The following is a 22,705-nucleotide window of genomic DNA, read 5'->3' on the forward strand; positions in this document are numbered from 1 at the left end:
GGTAAGGTATACCTTCAAATCTTCGAAAGCTCTCTGACAGTCGTCGGTCCATTCAAATGCTTTTTTGAGAACCTTAAAAAATGGCAAACATTTGTCAGTAGCCTTAGAGACAAACCTGTTAAGCACAGCGACTCGTCCAGTGAGGGATTGAATTTCCTTGGTATTTTGCGGTGGCTTCATGTCCAGTATTGCTTGAATTTTATCTGGATTCGCTTCAATTCCCCTATGGGATACCATAAAGCCAAGGAATTTCCCTGACGATACTCCAAAGGCACATTTGCTAGGATTCAGCTTCATGTGATACTGCCTCAACGTCTCAAATGTCTCCTGCAGGTCGTCTAGATGTCTTCCTTCGTCCTGGCTTTTCACCAGCATGTCATCTACATAGACTTCCACATTCCGCCCAATCTGCGGACGGAACATGTGGTTGACCAACCTCTGGTATGTCGCCCCTGCATTCTTTAAACCAAACGGCATCACTTTATAGCAGAATAAGCCTTGACTGGTGACAAAAGATGTCTTCTCTTGATCAGCCTCGTCCATTCTTATCTGATTATATCCTGAAAAGGCATCCATGAAGCTAAGCAATTTGTGGCCTGCAGTTGAGTCTACTAACTGGTCAATGCGCGGTAACGGATAGCTGTCCTTTGGGCAAGCCTTGTTCAGATCAGTGAAGTCCACGCACATTCTCCACTTGCCATTCGCTTTTTTGACCATTACTACATTGGCCAACCAATCCGGGTAGTACACCTCCCGAATGAACTTTGCTACCATCAGCTTTTGAACCTCGTCCTTGATTGCATTATCTCTCTCAGGGGCAAACACCCTCTTCTTTTGCCGCACAGGCTTGGAGGAAGGACATACATTCAAACGGTGGGTAATGACACCAGGGTCTATACCCGGCATATCCTCGTGACTCCACGCAAACACGTCGATGTTTTTCTTCAAAAACTGGACGAGGTCTGTCTTAATCTTCTCTTCTAAATCTGCTCCCACCCTGGTACACCTCTCAGGGTTATCTTCATCCAAGGAAATATCTTCCAATGCTTCAGTAGGTTCTGCTACAACCCTCTTTTCTTCAATGTTCATTGCTTGAACTTGTTCATCCATGGCCAGCATGGCCAAGTAACACTCTCTTGCTGCCAGTTGGTCACCTTGTACCCGTCCTACCCCGTGTTCTGTTGGAAACTTGACTGATAAGTGGTAAGTAGAGGTAACAGCTTTCCAACTATTCAAAGTTGGCCTCCCAATGATGGCATTGTAAGAGGATGGACAATCTACCACAAGGAAGTTCACATCCTTGGTAATCTGTTGTGGATATGCCCCCACTACCACGGATAGGGAAATGGTACCCACTGGTTGCACCTTCATCCCCCCAAAGCCTACTAGGGGGGAGTTCACTGGACGGAGCTGGTCTCGTCCTAATCTCATCTGCTGAAAGGCTGGATAATACAAAATGTCTGCTGAGCTTCCATTGTCCACAAGCACTCTTCTGGTTGTGTAGTTTGCAATTAGTAAAGAGATGACGAGGGCATCATCATGAGGGTGATGAATTCTGTCAGCGTCCTCGTCCGTAAAAGTGATTGCCCGCTCGTCCGTGGATCTTGCTCTTGGTGATCGTCCAGAAAGTTGGACGCTCTGTACTACCTTCAAGTATGCTTTCTTGGACTTGGACGACTGGCCAGTTGTACTTCCTCCAATGATGACTCTTATCTCCCCGAGTGGTGGTCGCGATGAATCTTCCATCTTTCCCTTCTGTTTCTCGTCCCTCTGGTCTCGTCCAAGGAAACCCCTTAACTTCCCTTGCCTTATGAGATTTTCAATTTGCTGCTTCAAGTCAAAACACTCGTCCGTGTCATGACCATGATCCCTATGGAAGCGACAATACTTGTTCCTGTTGCGCTTATTGGGATCACCCTTCATCTTCTCTGGCCACTTCAAGGAAGGATCATCCTTGATTTGCATAAGGACTTGCTCAAGTGGGGCGTTTAAAGGGGTATACTGCTGGTTCCGTACTGGAGGGCCTGGCTTCTTACTTTCTCGATCTCTCCTTTCCTCCATCCGTCCCTTCTTTGGACGAGTACCTTGCTCATGCTGACGACTGGGATTTGCGTCCATTCTCTCGGACCTCTTCCTCTTCTTAGCAATGATTGCATCTTCTGCATTCATAAAATTCTGAGCCGAATGGACGAGTTCGGCCATGGACTGGGGCTCTTTTTCATAGAGCTTGTGTATAAACAGATCTGAATTCACCCCATTGTGGAAGGCTGCCAGTAGAAGCTTATCATCTGCTTCGTCCACACTGAGAGCTTCTCTGTTAAAACGGGTGATAAATGACCGAAGGCTTTCGTTCTCTCCCTGCTCTATTGTCAACAAACTGGACGAGGAACGCTTGTGCCTTTGTCTTCCAATGAAATTGTTAACAAATAACTTGCTCAACTCTTCAAAAGAACTCACCGAATTCGGAGGTAGTTTGCTAAACCAAACTCGCGCCGAACCCTTAAGGGTGGTTGGGAAGGCCCTACACATTATTTCATCAGGCACTCCTTGAAGATGCATGGTGGTTTTGAAAGTGGCTATATGATCAAACGGGTCACGTGTTCCATCATATGAATCCAGAGAAGGCAACTTGAACTTTGATGGTAGTGGGTGACCGTTGATGGAAGCCGTAAAGGGAGAATCTGTCCTGTGAACCAAGTCTTCTATCGGATTTGCCTTTTTCATATTCTCCTTCATTTCCTCCATAACTCTCTTCATTTGGTCCATTTCTTCCTTCAAGTATGGTACCGTTCGTGAAGTGGTGCCTCTGAACTGACTTCCAACTTCGGTGTTCTCTCTTCCACCGTGACTATCTGTTTGTCTTCCTTCACGTTCTTCTTGTGTTTGCCTCCTCATATTAATCTCCATTCGCAATTCTTGGTTTTGGCGAGTCAACTCCGCCATAGCGTCTGCCATAGATTGTGCTTGTTGGGCAGATGACTGCATGACCGGCGCAGACTGGCGATCGCGATGCGGGTTGCTGCTACCCTGATGGCCTGGGCTAGTAGCCCGTGATCTAGTCCGAACCATCAACCCTTTGTCACGAAGAAACAAATTGTGAAACAATCGTTCCCACAGACGGCGCCAACTGATGATTCCTTGGTTATCAGTGGGTTGATAAGACTTGAACGTTGATCTTCGGGCTATCTCCTGTAATACCAAAGACACAGAATCAGAGGGGACCGGTGTCGACCGGCCAAAAATCCTCCGATGATCAAGTTAGTTATTTGGAACTCTCTGTAACGAAGAAGTGTTCTCTTAAAAGTAAGAAAGTGTCTGAATACCTTTTTCCTTCATCGAAGAAGCCTTATATAGTGTGTGGAACGGTTATCTATTTGGTAACCGTTCCCAGTGTCGAGGAGTCCGGAGAATTGGGAGTAACCGCTGTGGAAGTTACTTAGGTCGGACGGGCCGATGAACTCGTCCATCCATAATGAAGATGGACGAGACCTTCATGAGTAGCTCGTCCACGTTTAGTCCATCCATAATGAGGATGGACGAGACCTCCAGGATGATCTCGTCCACTTTTAGTCCATCCATAATGAGGATGGACGAGACCTCCAGGATGATCTCGTCCACTTTTAGTGAAAGACGGACGAGATCATCTTGGAAGGCTTGTCGTCCATAAATGACGAGTAGATCTTGAGGTATTAAGCCCGTCCATATACGGACGAGGGTCGCTGGTACGGTTGCAATTCTCTCCGCCTATTGTTGCTTCTTTTGTTGGACGAGACATATGGACGAGTTATGGGTTTGGGGATTCTGTGACACCATCAATTATATTTTGTTAACTCTTTAGAAAATCAAGTAAGAATATTATTGGGTAGAAAATGTAAATTTTCCATATTAATTTTTTTTTAATGAATTCTTAATTTTCGATATTACGAAGTACTTTTTTTATTTTATGTATTCTTAATTTTCGATATTATGAAGTACATTTTATTTATTTATTTATTTATTTTTACAGTTCATTAATTCTATACTTTTTGGTTTTTGTACTCAATAACTCACTTAGATAAATATTTATGATGTGATCTCAAATTTAGCTCCAAAATTAAGAAATAAAAATCTTTAAAAATAAATAATTTAGAATATATAATACAAAATTGGACTTTAATTGTAAAATCTAATTGAATTTTCTCTAAATTTTACCTATTAATATATATATATATATATATATATATATATATATATATAAAAATTAGATGGTGTCAGTTGAGCTGTAATACAGAAAAACTCTTGGCATCCCTCCAACAATTTTAGTTGGAATGGTTGACGAAGGTCAAAATTTACCTTAATTGCTTCATTTATTAGAGTTGAAGCAAAAATAGGCATGGAAAAAGATGTACCTTGAGGTTCCATGCTTGATCATTTCTAAAAGAGATATAGGTCCCACATGAAAGGGGACTGAACGTTTGGACTGACAAAATCCGCTTTATAAACACGTTGATGGAGGTGGGGTTACAGGAACTACTTTGCGTTAATTATTATGTGCAATAACAAAGAAACTTCATGGAAATTACAGAAGCTAGTAGCTAGTACATGCAAATCCTTTAAATCTTTTGACTCTATTATTTTCACTCCATTTCATTTTTTTGTTCTGACAATTGTTGCTAGAAAACAATTCTCTCTCTTATGATTTAGTCCAAACATTACATCTTGATCAAATTTGTTTGGACATGGTGAGATCTGAAAAAAGATAAAATAGTCTTGGACGAAAAACAGTAAGCTAACAAAAAGCAAAATACCATCTGCTATGCTAACAAAAAAGAGAGTATTATATATGCAAACATACAGAGAGTGGAGAGTGGAGAGTGGTGAAGCTGTTGTGTTTGGAGAGCAGTACAGCTATGCAAGCATGTGCAATGGTGGGGTTAGAAGAAGAAGGAAAAGAAAAGAAAGAAAGAAAGAAAAGGATTATACAGTTAGAAAGTGTGTACTGAAGCAAGGTGGGGGAGATCAGAGGGGCATGCATGGACATGGTGATGGGTCTGGAAGTTGGTCTATATGTCCGTCCGTGAGTTAATCTGTGAAAGGATATCCTTGAGAGGCTGGAAGTTTTGTAATGTTGTGTATCCGTGATACTGCTTTGCTCACTCTGATGTGATCGGTCGCCCTCTTTTGCTCTTACCAATCTCTCTCTCTCTCTCTCTCCTCTCTCTTCAATGATCATCTTATTTCTTCAACAATGAAATGCTATAAATTACAAGTATTTATAAAAATTGCTTGCAAAGCTTATTGGCCAAAATATCCCACAATATAACAACTTAACCAACTTGACTACACTTCTTCTCAAAAAAAAAAAAAAAAACTTGGCTACACTAGTTGCAATCTTACTACTACCAAGCTAACTAATCTTGTAACTGTGTGATTAGGAGAATTACACCTGCACCCCTATATATAGTACATGTTTGGGTTCATTATATATATTACCCTCCCATTTAGAACACCTTGCCCACATGGTAAACGTTATTGATGGGGAGAGCTTTGGATCATCTTGCATGCAATTGCAGCAGGTTGTAAAGTCCACTTGGAAAAATGTTGTCCCAAATGAGATGAGTGGATTGGCTTGCTGAACGTGGGGGACCTATCAGGGGATATCATCGAATCTAAACTACGAACACATCCATTGACAAACCCCACCAAAGAAACTTTGTATCCTTCTGTTATTTTTGAGGGAGAGTAACAAAAAAACCCCTACAGTTGAGTTTCATTTTAGAGTAGAGGAAGAAACTTTTCAATTGACATCTTTATCATGAGTGACCTATTACTTGGATCAATATCTTAGTGACATCTTTTTCATTTTATTATTACAATCTGTTTTTAGCAAGTTTGAGAATGTCTCTCTCAATGTTTTTCTACTTTTTGGGTTGAGTTTTAAACTATCCAACCAAATTCTTTTTACTATGAGTAATGTTAGAGATATAAATTTTTTTTCAATTTTTTTTTTACAAACTACTGATGTGGTGAGTGGTTATTGGTAAAAGAAAAAGTGATGTTAATGGTAGGCCTAGATGAAGAAGCTGGCCATATCAACAGTTTATAACCGTATCATTACTCGTTTCACTAATATATCATGTTTGCACCATTAGGATATTCCTTTATCCTTTTTGTTAAATTGGTTATCCCTTTATGATCATAATTGGTTACTAGTGTATATGATCATCGCGCCCCTCGTTGCGTGATAGTCACTTCACAAGTTAGTGTACTTGTAAGGTATAGGATCCGGGCAGGGTCAATAGAATTCTATCTTAGATAAAAAGAAGTTACTAACGTATATACGTCAACACACGTACGACGAAAAATGTGAATTTATCACGAGACAGACTTCCTGGTAAAGACTCATGAAAACATTAATCCAACGCATACGTGTACATTACTCCATGTTTGATCCACATCGATTCACAAATTCCTCTGTGCATACGTACGATTGTACGAAGACACGAGTCTTATTAATTGGGTTTTTTTTTTTTGTCGCGTGTGGTGTCTCTATACTGTAACATTTAAATTTAATGGACGCTGGGTCTTCATGGCTCAGAATCAGATTTCCTCCATGAAATTCATGGCCCTGAATGCAAGTCTCTGATAAAAATGAAATCTGAGCCAGTGATGATAGTGTTGGGTTGGGTTGGCTGTGATCATGTACGTGGATATTGTACATCCACAGAATGCTTGACTAATTGTTTTTAGTTTATTTGTATAGGGAGCCAAAGAAAAATGTGATGCTATCAATAATGGCACACGGGAAGCACGGGGAGCGATCATATTCTTTTGTTTTGTTCTTTTAGTTCGATAATTAAAATAGAGAAGTGAGATTTAAATTATAAATGTTTTCATTAGAAATATTAAAAGGTATTCGTTGAACTACAAACTTACAAGGCTTTTGGTCATTTATTTGTTATACTACATTTTTTGAAGAGATATCAATTCCAATTTTCATGAGCGTATACTGTGTAAATTAATGTAGCTAGCAAGGCAATGCAGCCAATGCTATATAGATTGATCCCAATGCTTTGGACCTGGTCAGAGTAGCCCTATGTTAAGTTTAAAAAATTATACAAATCTTCTTTGTGATTTAGAAAAATATCAAAATCTCCTTATATTTTTGAAAAAGACAGTTGCTTGGAGTTATTATTTTTAATTTTTAATTTTTAATTTTGCTTATCATACAATTTATTTGGTTAGTAAGCATTATTTTAAAATTATTTTGGATGAGAATCAAACTTGGAAAATATTTATTTTGACTTAATTTATAATGAACAAAATGATCATAGGAGTTTTTTATTTTATTTTATTTATATATAAATCTCAAGGTCTGAAGTGTTGTTTATAAAAATTGGAGGTGACTTATGATATTTTTACAAACCTGGAGAGAGATGTTGCAAGCTTGTAATTTTCTAGAAGATGAACTAAATTGAAATAGCTTAGTTCGTATAGGTTTTTTTTTTTTTTTTTTTTTTTTTTTTTTTTTTGTTGTTGTTGTTGTTGTTGTTGTTGTTGTTGTTGAATAAGGGAAGGATATATATTCTAAACCCGGCCCATCAGTCCATCACCCATCTCCTCCACAAAAACTTCAAGGTAGAGATTATGGATGGGGATCATATTCTACAAAAGAACAGGAGTCAGCCCAATCATGAGCCCACGCAGCAATGGGCGTGGGCCTAGCAATTAGAATGTCCATACTCCATACACATGAGAGCATGCCCAGAAATTAAACAACAAATCTGAAGTCTTGACGTCCTCCAACAGGAGAGAGAGCAGAATTCGAATGGAAATCAACAGGCTACCTTTTTTTTTTTTTTTTTTTTTTTTTTTTTTTTTTTAAATTTTTTAATTTATAAAGAAACATCAACAGGCTAGCTTATGTCCTCAACAAATATAGACATTCTAATTGCTTATTTTCCACAATCCCCTCGCTTGCATTCCAAATCAAGCACATTAGAATGGAAAAAGATACCAAATTGGTGCTGTTGTACCCCTCTTGGTAGGTTGGCACTGGTTTATCAAACTCACTCAAACTTGTTTGCTTATGCACAATTTTTTAAAATCTCACTTTTTAAGCACAAATGAACTTTTATGTTGTTTTCATATTTAAGAAGATTATAATGGCTTGACATCTGATCCCATTATGCATTAGAGTCGACTTGATACAATTTGAGATTTAAATAAGGAAATTTTCAAACTAAAATATCATTTAAATAATATTTATTCAAATTCTATATTATAATTTTATTTTTTAATTTAAAAACCACTCTTGCTTTTTGAGTTGCAAATTTATTGTTCAAGTTTTTGTATTTAGGATTTTTGCTAACAATTCTTTTTCAATTGATAATAGTTTATCCAATTAATTTTTTTGGGACATGATCGATTAATTTCGAGAATAATTTTATCAATATTAATTTAAAAAAAAAAACTTATTTATGAATAAACATATGTAAAGTATATTGTCAATAGAATTCTGTTAAAGATATACATATTTGGAAAAAAAAAAAAATTAGTCTTTAGTCTTTTTTAAATAATAAAGAATTGTCATTTTTCTGTAGTATTATTTCATGATCTTCCTAACTTTTTTGATGAATTGCTTGTTCATATCCAGAGTGATATTTTTTTGGTAGACATTTATAATAACAAAATATTTATATAAAAAAAACACTAATTATAATAAAAAGTTATAACATGATAAGAACAAAACTTTAAAGCTTAGAATAATATAATCTAATTTTTTAAAGGCCTTATTGCAACTGCACTTTATAATAGAATCACCCAAATGCCCCAATCTACCAATACAACTTCACTTCACTTAAAACATAAGTCAATGAATGAATACTAACCAAACCAAGATTAATTTCATATAGAGAATCAATTATCATAGTTCAAGTATACAATTTAACAAAAAGGAAATGAAGTTTATTATCTATACTACTATTTAAGGGGCTTCCCCTATTTGGACCGAAATTATTTTTTTTCCAAAATACCTCTACACCCTTAGGTTTAAGTAGAAACAAAACTAAAGGATACTCTGGTAAAAATATATATCTAATTTGCACAAAAATATTGCCTACAAAATAGGAACACTCTTCCACTAACCCATTTTTTTAAAGCAACTATATGTTTTTTTTTTTAATAGAAAAAAAAAGTTAAACAACTTAGCAACATTTTTTTTTTTTCCTATAGAAAAAACACCCCACGTTCATCCAAAAACAAAAAATAAAAAAAATAAAAAACTAAATAGTTATAAAAAAAAAACTAAACTAAATAGATATATATATATATATATATATATGTTTTTTTTTTTTTGATAAGTAGATACATCTTTAACTCTCACTAAAACGTTGCCTACAAAACATGACCACTCTTCTGATGGTTTTCAAATTGCTTTATCCATTTATAAAAAAATTAAAATTAAAACAAATACACGTTTCTTTGTAAAAACACATTTGCCATATTAATAATTAAAGAAAAACACATCTATCGTTATTGCAAAAAAAAAAAAAAAAATTGAATTAGAAGAGCCTCTGAGCACACGCGTGAGTGCGTGCTCAGAGGCTAGTTTCTTTATTAAAAAATTATGTATACTTTACCTTAGATAAAGTGATGCATGGATAAAGAAAGTTGAAACAAATTTTCAATTTTGATTATGGAGAGAGAGAGAGAGAGAGAGAGAGAGAGAGAGAGAGAGAGAGAGAGAGAGAGAGAGAGAGAGAGAGAGAGAGAGAGAGAGAGAGAGAGAGAGAGAGAGAGAGAGAGAGAGAGAGAGAGAGAGAGAGAGAGATTAATGTGATTACGTGGGAGATTATGTGAATAATTTGGACAATTTATTGTGTGAAATACTGGTTTACAAAAGTTAAAATCTCAAGCTATTAGGGTAAATAGATTGGCATTGATGATTTGACATGCTCAATGGTTTTTTTTTTTGGTTTTGTTTTCTTCTGGGGGTAAACTAGTTTGAGGTTTCAATTGGATTGGATTTTTATTGATGCAATATTTTGGAGAATTTTTGGAGGTTAGGGAAAGAGGGCACATTCCACTTTTTTTAGTAAAAAATATCAATTATTATCCTTCAATATTTATGGGACCATAGGCCTAGAGCTGGCCCGACATCCCATTAGGGTAAATTTCCTTTAGAGGTATAACCAAGCAATTGGATCAACCTTGCACTACATGAGTTCATTATTCTTTTGGTTGAACTTTAGGATTTGAATTCATGATGTATTATCGTGACAAAGGCCAAGGGGAAGTTTGAAACAACTCATCGCAAAGGTTGGAATAGCTTGTACCACGGCTTTAAATAAGATTTCTCTACCTGCTTGGGACAATAACTTTTCCTTCCAATACCTTAATTTATTCCAAACTCACTCCTTAATATAGTTAAGGCTTGCCTTTTTGTTTCTCCCCACTGTTGTAGGGATCCCCAAATACTTTTCATATTCTTTGATTTCTGGAACACCTAATAGATTTTTTATTTCCTCCTTCCTCCCATCCGGGACACACTTACTAAAGAATAGTGTGGTCTTCTCTTGATAATTTGTTGACCTGAAGCTTTTTTGTACAAAGACATCCCCTGAATAATATTCAATTCTTCCAAGTTTGCATGACAAAACAATAAGCTATCATCAGCAAAAAAAGAAAAAAAAGAAAAGAAGAAGAAGAAGAGTAGTATGAGGGCCATTCTTACAAAGAGAGAAACCTCTAGTAGATTCCTCATTGGTTAAATTGTGCAATAAAAATATAATCAAAATTTATTTCACAGTCACTTTTTTCTTTCATACAACAAGTGGAGAAAGGGGTTCATTTAAACTTATGTTTTCTCATGATAAAGATCGTGTAATAACACTAAATCACAAATCTCTTGATCTATTTTTAATACTTTAATGCAACTTTGAGATTATTTTCAACGACATTATCCAAGTTTTGGTACTCCGTATTTGTTATGACCTGAAACAATGTGCTTGATAGATTGTTATTTTAATTAGAAGAATTTAAATTTAGACTTAGTGATAAATCTTTATTTGAATAAGGTAGTAATAGATTAGTATTGTTATCTACTTGTATTCAAATTGATCCCTATGTTTTAGGATAAGATTAGTTCCTATATTTTAGGATTTGTTGATGAGGTTATCTCATACTTGGCTATTTATGTACGTTAAATGCATTAATGAGAAAAAGCAGATAATTAACCCAAAAGTTATATTCTCCCTCTCAAGTTTAGGAGACTAATCACATAGAATCGACTAAGTTATTTTTTTATTTTTCAGGTTCACAACAGTATTTTTTTAATTTTTTTTTTAAGAATACTAATGATTTAACACACACACACATACGGGGAGAGGGAAGAAGGTCTTAAAGAAATTGACAGTGATGTATATTTAAAATGGCCTAATTCTTGGATACACTGTACAGATTTTAAACCTCTTTAACTCACACTCATTTTCTGATGTGTGATTAACCCACTGTTAACAGTATTGTAATTCTCATGAAATTGCATTTGGATTGAATTAGGGTGTAATCATATGCCTAATATATATGATAGGGTAGTTGAACTTGTTATATATTCGCCATTGAACTCTAGGAGGCCAATGGCGTGCTCAACACTTTTTCACCTAATAATTTAACACTCGAGCTTAGTTTATGAGATACATTAGGTATTGTCCATATAATTTCTTTTAGAATATTACTAGAAAATAAAACCGTGAATTTTTCTTTTCTTACAATGTGCCTAGGACCAAAATGTTGTATTTTATTTATTGTCATTAATAATTAATTAAGTTTATTTATGATATTTTCTTAATTTTTCTAGTAAATTATATTAAGTAGCAATTGCGTTATAAGTCTCTTAGATTAAGGGGAATCACTATCAACAATGGACTTGAGATTTGCTACCAGAAGAATTCTTCTCCTTACTTATTAAATTAAAGAGGAGAATCTAAAGTGGTCCCCTTGGGTCGCGATCTTCACATATGACAAATTTTTTTTAGAGAAATGATATGTCTACAACATTTTTACAACAAATCCTAAGTGGCAAGTTGTTATTAGTTGTTATTGTTGGGACAAAAAAGTAATCTTAGCGTTAGTTTGAAATTTGAACCAATAACAACTAACCACCTGTGATTTGTTATAAAAATGTTGTAAAAATGTTGTAAACGTAGCATCTTTTTTTTTTTTTTAAGGGAAACATTTATCCATAATTAAGTACCAAAACAACTTTAAAAGGAAAAGAGAGCAAGGAATAAGATATTACATAAGAAATCACCTTAAAATTACAATATTTTTCTTTCTAAAAAAAATTGAAGCATTATCGTTAGAACATGCTGCTTTTACTGTGCAGTTTCAATAGACAAACATAATTTTTTTTTAAAAACAATTGAGTTAATAAGTTTTTATTATTTTTTATCTTGAAGCACCATCGACATTACTTTATCTTGTCCTATTCACAATTTGCTACCTTAGTAGATGTGAAATATTTTGTGAAGATTGTTGTGAATCTGAACTTATTGTTTTCATGATATGAAATGTTTTGCCTATATGCTTAGACTTAGGACATGTTTGGTATGTTGTAATATATCTTATAATGGAATGTCTATTTATGTGGAATAACTATTTGATTATTTGGTTGAATTTTTATTACAAGTAATATCATTCGTTAGTAATAGCTATTCCTTAATTGAGGAATAACTTCCTCTAAAAAAAATGTAATATCTATATCTTAATATGTGTAATAATTTTTAAAATTAATATATTTTTCAAAATATAAACTTTACATATGCACATAATAGTTTTTTTTAATCAGTGCACATAATAATTATAAAAATAAAAAATCATCATAATAGTCTCTCTCAAATTTTAAAACTATTATTTTTTGGGAAATATAAATGAAATATGTAATATATTCCAAAAATATAAATCATGAGTTTTATTTTAATGTTACAACAATAGAAGTAATTCCATTACAACATCTTTATTTTTAGTAAGAAATATTATCATTCTTATTGTAATCTCTATTGATTATATGTTTCGAGTGAGTTGGCACCGTGTTTGGCGATCTCTTTGGTGTATATGACTAATGTGGATGGTTATTCCAAGTGTTTCGCACGCACTCGCTCTCTCTATTAATCATTAATTTCTATTTTTTACTCATAGATGTTAAAATTTTAATGTTAAGTTTTATTGTAATATTACAACAATAGAAGTTATTTTATTACATCTTTATTTTTAGTAATAAATTTTATAATTCTTATTATAATCTCCATTCATTATATATTTCAACTGAGTTGGCACCGTGTTTGGTGATCTCTTTGGTGTACATGACTAATGTGGATGGCTGTTCCAACTCACTCTCTCTATTAATCATTAATTTCTATTTTTTACTCATAGATGTGAATTTTTTTTTTTTTGAAAACATAGATGTGAAAATTTTAATCTTCAATTAAAAAAAAAATATCGGCTCATATATAAGCCAAGATGTACCAGAAGGCAGATGCTACCCGAAGTCCTATTTAATTTTTTATTTTTTTGAAAAGGGAAGTCCTATTTAATTATTATTATTTTTTTTTTTAAGGGGAATTTTCACCTTAACCATCTTAGTGTGAGTTTGGATAGCGGCAGGTTACATGTTTTGCGCATCTGCGTTTTTTTTTTTTTTTTGGTTTTGTGTATTGTTTACAGGACTTGCAAGTACGGAATCTGGCAAAATTAACTTTAAAATTGGATCCTTCGACACTATTTACATATTTAAAAATTATTTCGTTACAGTATTTTCAATTTTTAATTTTCATTTTTTAGTATTAAACGGTATCTAAACAGAGTCTTACTAGTTTGGAAAATTCCTCTCTTTCCTTTGCCCCTGTTCCGTTCAAATTCCACCCTGTCCTTTCCCAAAAAGGAGTTGAATGAAAGTTGAAAAGTTGAAACCCAACGTCCAGTGTCCACTTTCCACATGGACATGGTAATAGACTCTCTCTATCTCTCCTAAATTTATGTTTTGTTCTTCCAAACCCCACCTCTCCGCCGAAAGGCTAACCTAGCAGCTGAAACGTCCTCATCTCTCTCTCTCTGTCTCTAGAATTTGATAGACAGAGATGATGGGTATATTTTACTGCTTGGTGGCGAGGGGCAACGTGCTATTGGCTGAGTCCAGCGCCGCCGCCACGGCCCCCAATGCAAGCTCTTTAGCCAGGCAAGTCCTTGAGAAGACGATGCAAGCAGCTAAAGATAACAGCAATGCCTCGTACTCCCATGATCGCTGCATTTTTCACGTCAAGAGAACCGATGGCCTCACCGTTCTTTGCATGGCTGACGACGCCTTTGGACGTAATTATTATTATTTACCCTTTTTTTTTTTTCCCGCTTTCACGATTTTTTTGTTATTGGATATTTGCGGGAAGAGGTGATTTGATCCTTGAACCATCTCCGACTCTCTGTTAGAGACATTAAAAGTGTCAATTGAGTTATACAAACTTTTGGCTACCTGTCCTTGTCAAAAGGTGTCACAATTAATCCCCCTCCATTTGTTTAGTTTTTTGGTTTTCTGGTTTTTTGGTTTTTTTTTTTTTGTCTGTTTATATTGGTTTATGTTATGTAAGCAACAACTTGCATGGTAGATGAGGTGAATCTAAGCCTTCGAATTCTACGTTTGTTTGACGTGTGAATCAATTCATGGTCCTTCTGTTTAATCAATTAATTAATTAGTATATCGTTTTATGTTATGGAATTTTTGGTTTGATGATGTGAATTATTTGGAATGAATTTTGATCAACGGAATGAAGTTTAGGAATTTGTATTTATTTTTTTTTTCTGGGTTTATTTTTGTTGGGCTAAAAATTGTGGTTTTGTTAGGACTTAGGAATGCAGGATTTTCTCTCTTTTGAAGATCATGTTTTGTGTATCGGAAATATAGTGATATTTGACATCAATAAGTCACGTCGCGTGTCCACGCATCTAATATAATGATCACTTTTGTGGTGATAGATTTATGTAGTTCTTGGAAATTTAATGACATACTGAGCTAACATTTACAATGAAAAAGGTTTTAGGATGGTCACATGATTTTGCAAGGTTGAGATTTAAGGATATCCAGGGGTAATTATTGTTTGTTAACAGTGAATTCCACTTAAAAAATGGCTATATGAATGAACAGAAGGAGACTAGCTACTAGGAAAGAATTTCAAAATTATATTTCTGGAGGGCTATTGAAGAGATTTGCACACTGCATTTGGCCATTGTTACATATAACCTAATGCTTTGAAACAAGAAGATGTGGCTGGAATTTATAATTGGTGAAACGGTTGAAATCATGACGATCTTTAGACTTGCTCTTCGCTTTTAACTGCAATCAGACGCGTTTTGCAATACACTAATTTTGCAGAAACTCTAATGTAATTTTGAAATTAAGGTCAAGTAGTTTTTGTGTTTTTTTTTTTTTTTTTTTGGGGGGGGGGGGGGGGGTAGTTTAGAAGAATGTCAGATTGTTAGTATGAAATAAAATTGAGACTTCAGTAACAGTTATTACTCTATTACATACAATACTTTCTGTGGAGTTGTTTGTAGTACTCTTAACATCAGGATGAAATTCAGTCTTGTTTCTATTGATTTGTAATGCGTGTCCACTTGAATTTATTATGCACAGGGAGACTCCCTTTTGCATTTCTTGAAGATATTCATCTAAAGTTTGTGAAGACTTATGGTCGTGCTATTCTTTCTGCTCCTGCCTATGCCATGAATGAGGAATTCTCAAGGGTCTTGAGCCAACAGATGGACTATTACACAAATGATCCAAATGCTGATAGATTAAATCGTTTGAAAGGTGAAATGAGTCAGGTAAGTTCATATTATATGTCTCTATATTCTATCTATAAAAATATGGGTGTCTGTATGTGCCTGTGTGAGTTTATATACATTGGTTTATTGGATTGTAGTTACTTTTTTCTCTTTCATATTCATTCATGCTTGTCTTTTGAAAGACATGATTCCTTTAACTTTCCATGTTTAGTTGATTAACTGTCCAATTTGTACTGGCTCTTGTCAATTGCTCCTGTTGTGCAGTTGACTATGAATGATTGTTAGTTGGATTATTATGAAAGATATCCCACACGAGATTCTAGGGATGGATTTGGAATTATTTAACCAAATTGATTTTGTTGGGCCCTTTGGAGGTTTTACCAATCGTCTTAGTCACCATGCTATTTGTTATTAAATATCTTCACTCAGCTTGGCTTTAAATTGTCTCAAAATACACTACAATGTGATGTCCAGATTATCTATAATTGATTCTGAAGATTAAATTCTTACATATACTGGTCATCTGATGATGATAGGTGCAAAGTGTCATGATTGACAATATTGAAAAAGTCTTGGACAGGGGTGACCGCTTGGCATTGCTGGTTGATAAAACTACTTCATTTCAAGGGAGTGCAGTTCGCTTCAATAGGAGTTCCCGTCGTTTCAAGAATAATCTATGGTGGAGAAATGCCAAGCTCATGTAAGTAAGCTTAATGCTGTCCACTTTCACATAAATGGATTTGTTAAACATTTGCAAATGCGTGTACAGATGCTGTGCAAGTCACTATTGTCAATGAAACTACTCTATTAATTGGATGCCACTTGTTGGGTTAAATTGTCTTTAGATTTCAAGTTGTCATATTATGGAGGTGCAGCCCTTGAGTTTCTTGTCAAGAATGCTTCTCTTTCTTCCATTATTTTCATTATATTAAGAAAATGAAATCTTTTGTGTCATTCTTTGAAAACTGGCACAAAAGAATTCTTCCCAAGATTTTTCTGGTTGCCATCACCTGCAGTCGATATGAAATGGTGGCTATCTGTCACCAATAGATCTTCCTCTCTCTCTCTCTCTCTCTCTCCCCCCCCCCCCCCCCCCTCCTCTCTTTCTCTCTCTCTCACACACACTGTGGTCAAATCCATCTTCTATATTCATCTGCTATATTGTTCTGCATAAAATGGATAGTTCAACACATATTGGTAATCGCCTAAATAATCTGCGAGTGAGATGGATCCGTACTGTTTTAATTAAGTTGCAATGTACCATGTCATGAAAAGCTTACTCAGCTCATTGCGAATTTCATTTCGTGCTGCAGGTTTGCTCTGGTAGCTGTTCTCTTGATCATCATTTATGTTGTGCTTGTATTTGTTTGTCATGGTTTCTTGCTGGCGTCCTGCTTCAAGTAAACACAGCAGTTGCAGTCGAGTAATTTTTGTATGGCATATTTGTAGATCTTATAGCCTATTCTTTTAAAGCTGCTTTTATGATTTATTTACTCAAAACTAGGGGACGTAATTTCACATATAGTACAGTTGTCCCTTTCTTGTAAAGCTTACAATTGCTTGTATATGTTTTCTGAATTCCCAGCATTGCCAACATATTGAAGTCATATACTCTCATGTACTGATTAGTTTTGAAGGATCATTCTGATATATACATAGGTGGAATTTGGGACATCGTGACTTTAATGTTTACAACTTTTACAAATTTCTATTATCAATTCCGTAGGAATTGTGCATATGATGGATTGTCCAAAGCATTTTATCAAAAAAAAAAAAAAAATTGTTCAAAGCATTTATTCTTTTCTATTTTTTGTTTTGTTTTTTGGAGAAGAGTTCTTTTCTAAACCGAGTCTAAAAGATGTCATTTTTCTGGTAAGAAACAACACTCTTGTAGTAGTTATGATTCGTATGGCTCTGAGAGTCTGAGTGTTACCTTAATATGTATTGGATCGATACATAATTAACTTGCAAGTTCTGCCTAACTAAGCTCAACCACTAGATGATAGTACATTTTGGGATCCTTGCAACCCAATTAGAGCTCATGTGGCTTATTATGTGCAATTGCCCTTTTATGCTAATTTACTAGCACCTTAATAATATTCATGGTATTTTTCTTCTATTAAAAAAAAATGATAATCCTCAATTTTGGAGATTATCATTTTACTTTTCATTATCAATTTATTTTCTCTTTCTTGTTTTTTCTCCTTTTCATATTTTCCTACTCCCATTTCTATTCCCTTTCTTTGTTTTTTATAACCATTTTGCCTCAAAAAAAAAAAAAAGGATAGAAAAAGAAATGTAAAATGCATTCTTCATAAAATGCATTTCAGGAAAATTGAAAAGCACAAAACAAAAAACAAAAAAAAAAAAAGAAAAAATGCAAAATTTATTTTTGGTAGAGTTACCAAACATAGGCTTAATAGTATGCAAGTGGGTTCCAGGGAAATTGAAAAGCTTTACAAAACAAGAAAATTGCAAAATGTATTTTACTACCTAAAAGATTAAACGCATTTTTGATAGAGCTACCACTTACCAAACATAGGCTTAATAGTATGCAAGTGGGTTCATTTGCTTTTCACTGATGAGATAAGTGATACTGTCATAGCGTTCTCAAAAAAAAAAAAAAAAAAAAAAAAAAAAAAATGTGATACTGTCATAGTAATACAAGGGATCCGTAGAAGAAAAGAAAATAAACTATCGGTCCATTAATTTTGATGGAAAACTTTTTGTGAAGATAGTTTTATGTTTTTTCCCGTGTTTAGTAATATCGGAAAAAATATTTTGAAGGAAAACTATCTTTGGTTAATGGAAAATTTTATTGAAAATATGACTCCAAAGATTGTTTTTCACTAAAATATTCTGGAAAACAACTCTGTCCACGCTAAATGAAGGAAGCTAAGAGGAAATATGGAAAATATTGAAAATAAATTTATTTTAATTTTTGAGAAATTGAAAACAACTTTATCTCGTTTTTAAGGATGCTACCAAACTATTACCAAAATAAAAAAGGATGCTACTAAATATAGGAAATAAGGTAATATTAAAAAAAAAAAAAATACTACCAACCATAGGAAAAATGAGATAAATTTGGCTTAAAAATTTTTTTTTTAGCCAATGTCTACAACTTTACTTAATTAATATCTATTGGACAAAATTTGGTTACAAATTTGGTTGTAGCCTAATGCTACAACTCCTACTAAAAAAAAAAAAAATTAACATGACCTCATCTTTTGAGAATTTAATTGTTGGATTTCATATTCTTTATGTTCTTAACACATGTCAAATTTCGTGCAAATTAATTAGAAGTTATTTAGTACTATTTAATCCGCAAACCAATTAATTATGCATAATTTTAAACTATAAAACTTGAAATTTAAACATTTGATTAATGACATAACTATTGATATTTAATTTTATATAAATTTTACAAGCATGCAGGATATTAAAAAAAAAGAAAAGTAATTCAATGGTAGATTTGTCAAAATTCATATCTAATAAAATGATACTAAATTTTACAGCCAAGTTTGTAGCTAAACATTGTTGATATCTTTTTATTGTATGTGAATTTTGACAAATTCACTATTGGATTACATTTTTTTTCCCATATCATTTATGCTTGCAAAATTTCCAAAAGATTAGAGATTAATAGTTATGTCATCAACCAAATGTAAATTTCAAGTTTTTGAATAAAATTATGCATATAAAATAAAGAAAAAAAATTTAGTTACAAACTTGGTTGTAGCCAATGGCAACTCTACTCAATATCTTTTTATTTAACGTGAATTTTGACAAATCTACAATTGGATAACATTTTCTTTTTATATCCTCTATACTTGTACAAAATTTCTGGAAGATCAAAGATCAAAAGTTATATCATCAATTGAATATATAAATTTTATGTTTTTGCAATCTAAAATTGTAAGGTCATGTTTTGCAGCCCAAGCCCAAAAATATATGGGATTTTGGCCCAATGAGCCCAATACAATAAATTTGTAGAGAGTGAGTCAAAGAACTAGACCTTAATGAATTGGACAATGACTAGTATAGATTTAAATGATGATCAAACAAAAACAAGGAGCATTGATCCGAAACAATTCACTATCTGAGGAGGTAAGTCTTCATATAAATCAACTAGACCAAATACAAATATAATTTTAATGGCTATAGTGTTCTCTCTTTATTTTTCTGATCCCTCTTTCATGGAGGGTCTCTTACATTATATAGTTCCATTTGGACCATCTTGATCTTACACTTGTTGGTCATCTGATTCCTTATTTGAGTACTTGTCCCATTAGATATCCTCTTTATCTTTCTGTGAGTTGTGGTAGCTAAGGCAGCACTGTTTAGAGGTTTTCTCCACATAAATGCGGTCAGAAAAGTAGCCGCAGTGCATTCAATACGGTGGTAGCAGTTTTCCCTTAAATATTTTTGGGTTCCCCTCCTTCTCGTATGTTCATGATGCACGTCCCTATCACTGGAGCTTCATGGAATGTCACTCTGATCATTGGAATACATATTTGAGTTGTACTTATCGTATCTGAGGAGATATTCCTCCTCGAACAACCTTCCAATTTGTATCTTGCTCATTAAATCCTGAGCCTGAACCGTTCATTATCATTTGTTCCTCCTCGGACCATTCACGCTTTCGGCCAAGGTCCAAGGCCCAATGTATAATTTAGGCCCTTAATTCTACAATAGCCCCTTAAAATTCCGGTTTTTTCCTCTCATCCGAGGAGAAAACTAGGGTTTTGAATTTTTAAGAGTTAATTCTACTTAATCCTTTGATTTACACGTGTGGGAGTGCCGTTTTACGTGCCCCATAATTGCCACTGATGCTTTGAAGCCCGCGAGGTGCCATTAATTGCTCTAGGCGGAACTTTGTTCCCCAGATCTAACAGTGAGGCGCAGATCCAATGGTTGATCTTTCTCTTGGAATTTTGAGCGGGATAACTCCCACTCATTTTCATCCTCTATATAAAGCCTTAAGGGAAATCATTTTCCCTTTACTTTACGAATTTTCAAGTTCTTCAGAGATTTCAAGCACCCCAACTCACTAAACTCTCTACACTCTTAAGTTTCCTTAACTCTTTTCCTTAAGAAATTCTGAAAAAAAATTTCTAAAGGTTCAGGATTTAATTCACTTGTTTTCGTAAGTATCTATCTCTTTAAACTTTCTTTTTCTCCTCAGCCTTCTTTCTTTTTTAGAAAACTTCCTTTGTGTTATCTACGTTTGCTTAGATAGGTAGATTTAAGCACTTAGTAGACTCTCCGGTCGGTTTAGAGAGATTTAGGGCTAGGTACCACATTCCGTAGGGAGTAGCCCTGAAATATTGTGCCCTAGACCAAGTTCTTACCAATAGAGAAGTGGGTGAAGTTGTCATTCTCATGATTGCTTTCATAGAGGGAGGAATGACGCTTCTTATGGGTAGGGTAACCAGGGATTACCTGATTAATCACAGACTGACTCCCCATCAGTGCGCCCTTAACCTATTTAGGGTCTTGGGTTACGTAGATGCTCTCAACGAGTAGATGGACTTGGGGCTCACGTGGCATGATGTAGTTCACATGTACGAGTGCCACAAACTTGTCGGCACGAGATACTATCTCAAGTCCCGGTCTGACATCGTTAGATTGATATCGTGCCTTCCTAAGTCTAACAAGGGCATGAAGGATGACTACCTGATTGTTTCCGGGGAGTGGAACGATGGTCTTCACTGCCTAACTCGGGCGGGAGAGCCAAGTGGGGTGCCTTAGGATTAGTCCCTTTGGCTGGGGATTTAGTACTTTTAGTTTTATCCCCTTTCACTTTTAACACTTCATCTCATTTTGATGGTAATTTTTGTTGGTTTGCCCATGATTTGCTCCTCGGATGTTTTTGTAGATAAAAGGCACGTCGCTCCGAGACTTAGCTTGGTCAACGTTCTGGCTCTCAATTATTTGCGGAGGTCTGAGGTCTTTGTCAGTGAGGATAGACAGCTGCGAGCCGCTCACTTAGTACTTGACTACAAGCCTCTATCAAGAATCTTCTAGGAGGTGGGTCAGGCAATAAGAGCTGGTGACGCTTGATTAGCCCGCATAGACGTTTCGTTGCTCGACTTTTTGGCTCGGAGAGACCTTCCACCTATTGTGTTACCGCTTCAACAGGTTTTGCCCGAGGCAGCAGCAGCGCCAAGGGAGGAGGTTGCCTCTTCTCGTTTATCACTCGAGAAGGAGATAGACAAATTTCATTTTGAAGAAGGGGAGATTCAAGAGGCTCCCTTAATTAACATTTCAGACATCGATGAGGAGGCTCATAGGCACTTGGGTGTCCACTTCCCTACCTTGGTAGTTGCTCGTCTAGACAGTACCTCCGAAGAAAAAAAGGACGAGATGGCATTGATCCCAGGGAACAGAAGCCTGAGAGACCTCATGGCTACAAGGAACAAGGGGACAACTTCACAAGAAGTTCCCAAGTCTCAAGTTCCTCCTACTCTTCCCCCTCCTCCTCCTCCGCTCCCTACTGACCTTGGACTGAAAGTCATTCCTGATCTAAAGAAGAAAAGGCCGATTCAAGAGCTTGAAGAAGGGGAGGTGGGTCCTCAAAAGGGGGTTAAGCAATAGAAGGTGGTTAAAAACCCTCAGGACAAGAGGTCCAACTCTGTGGACAGTCGGGAGGAGTAAACCAGGGTTGATGTGCGCCTTCCGCAATGCACCTGGTCTTCTCGGCTGGAGGTGGATGGGATTGCCATCCCTTGGAACGCCTCAGTCAGGGACTTTCAAAGGGGGCGTGTAGGCTATATTACTGAAACCCTAGAGTAGCCTCTTTTACTCCCCAGGGACATGGAGGCTTACAGGCGCTTCAAGCAAAATGACCTCTTCCTGTCCCTGAAGAGGGACCTCGCCATGGTAAGCA

At 35.3% G+C, this 22,705-nt stretch overlaps 1 protein-coding gene across 1 annotated transcript; it reads left to right on the top strand.

The window, feature by feature from the left end:
• Nucleotides 1-13,968: 13,968 nt before the first annotated feature.
• Nucleotides 13,969-17,487, top strand: LOC126715457 (vesicle-associated membrane protein 711-like). The gene is made up of 4 exons (XM_050416057.1): nucleotides 13,969-14,346; nucleotides 15,662-15,852; nucleotides 16,350-16,513; nucleotides 17,127-17,487. Exons 1-4 carry the CDS (start codon nucleotides 14,115-14,117, stop codon nucleotides 17,215-17,217), a joined length of 678 nt encoding a protein of 225 aa, XP_050272014.1. The 5' UTR covers nucleotides 13,969-14,114; the 3' UTR covers nucleotides 17,218-17,487.
• The last annotated feature ends 5,218 nt before the right edge of the window (nucleotides 17,488-22,705 follow it).

The sequence above is a fragment of the Quercus robur genome, chromosome 2, assembly GCF_932294415.1.
Source record: "Quercus robur chromosome 2, dhQueRobu3.1, whole genome shotgun sequence".
NCBI lineage: Eukaryota > Viridiplantae > Streptophyta > Magnoliopsida > Fagales > Fagaceae > Quercus > Quercus robur.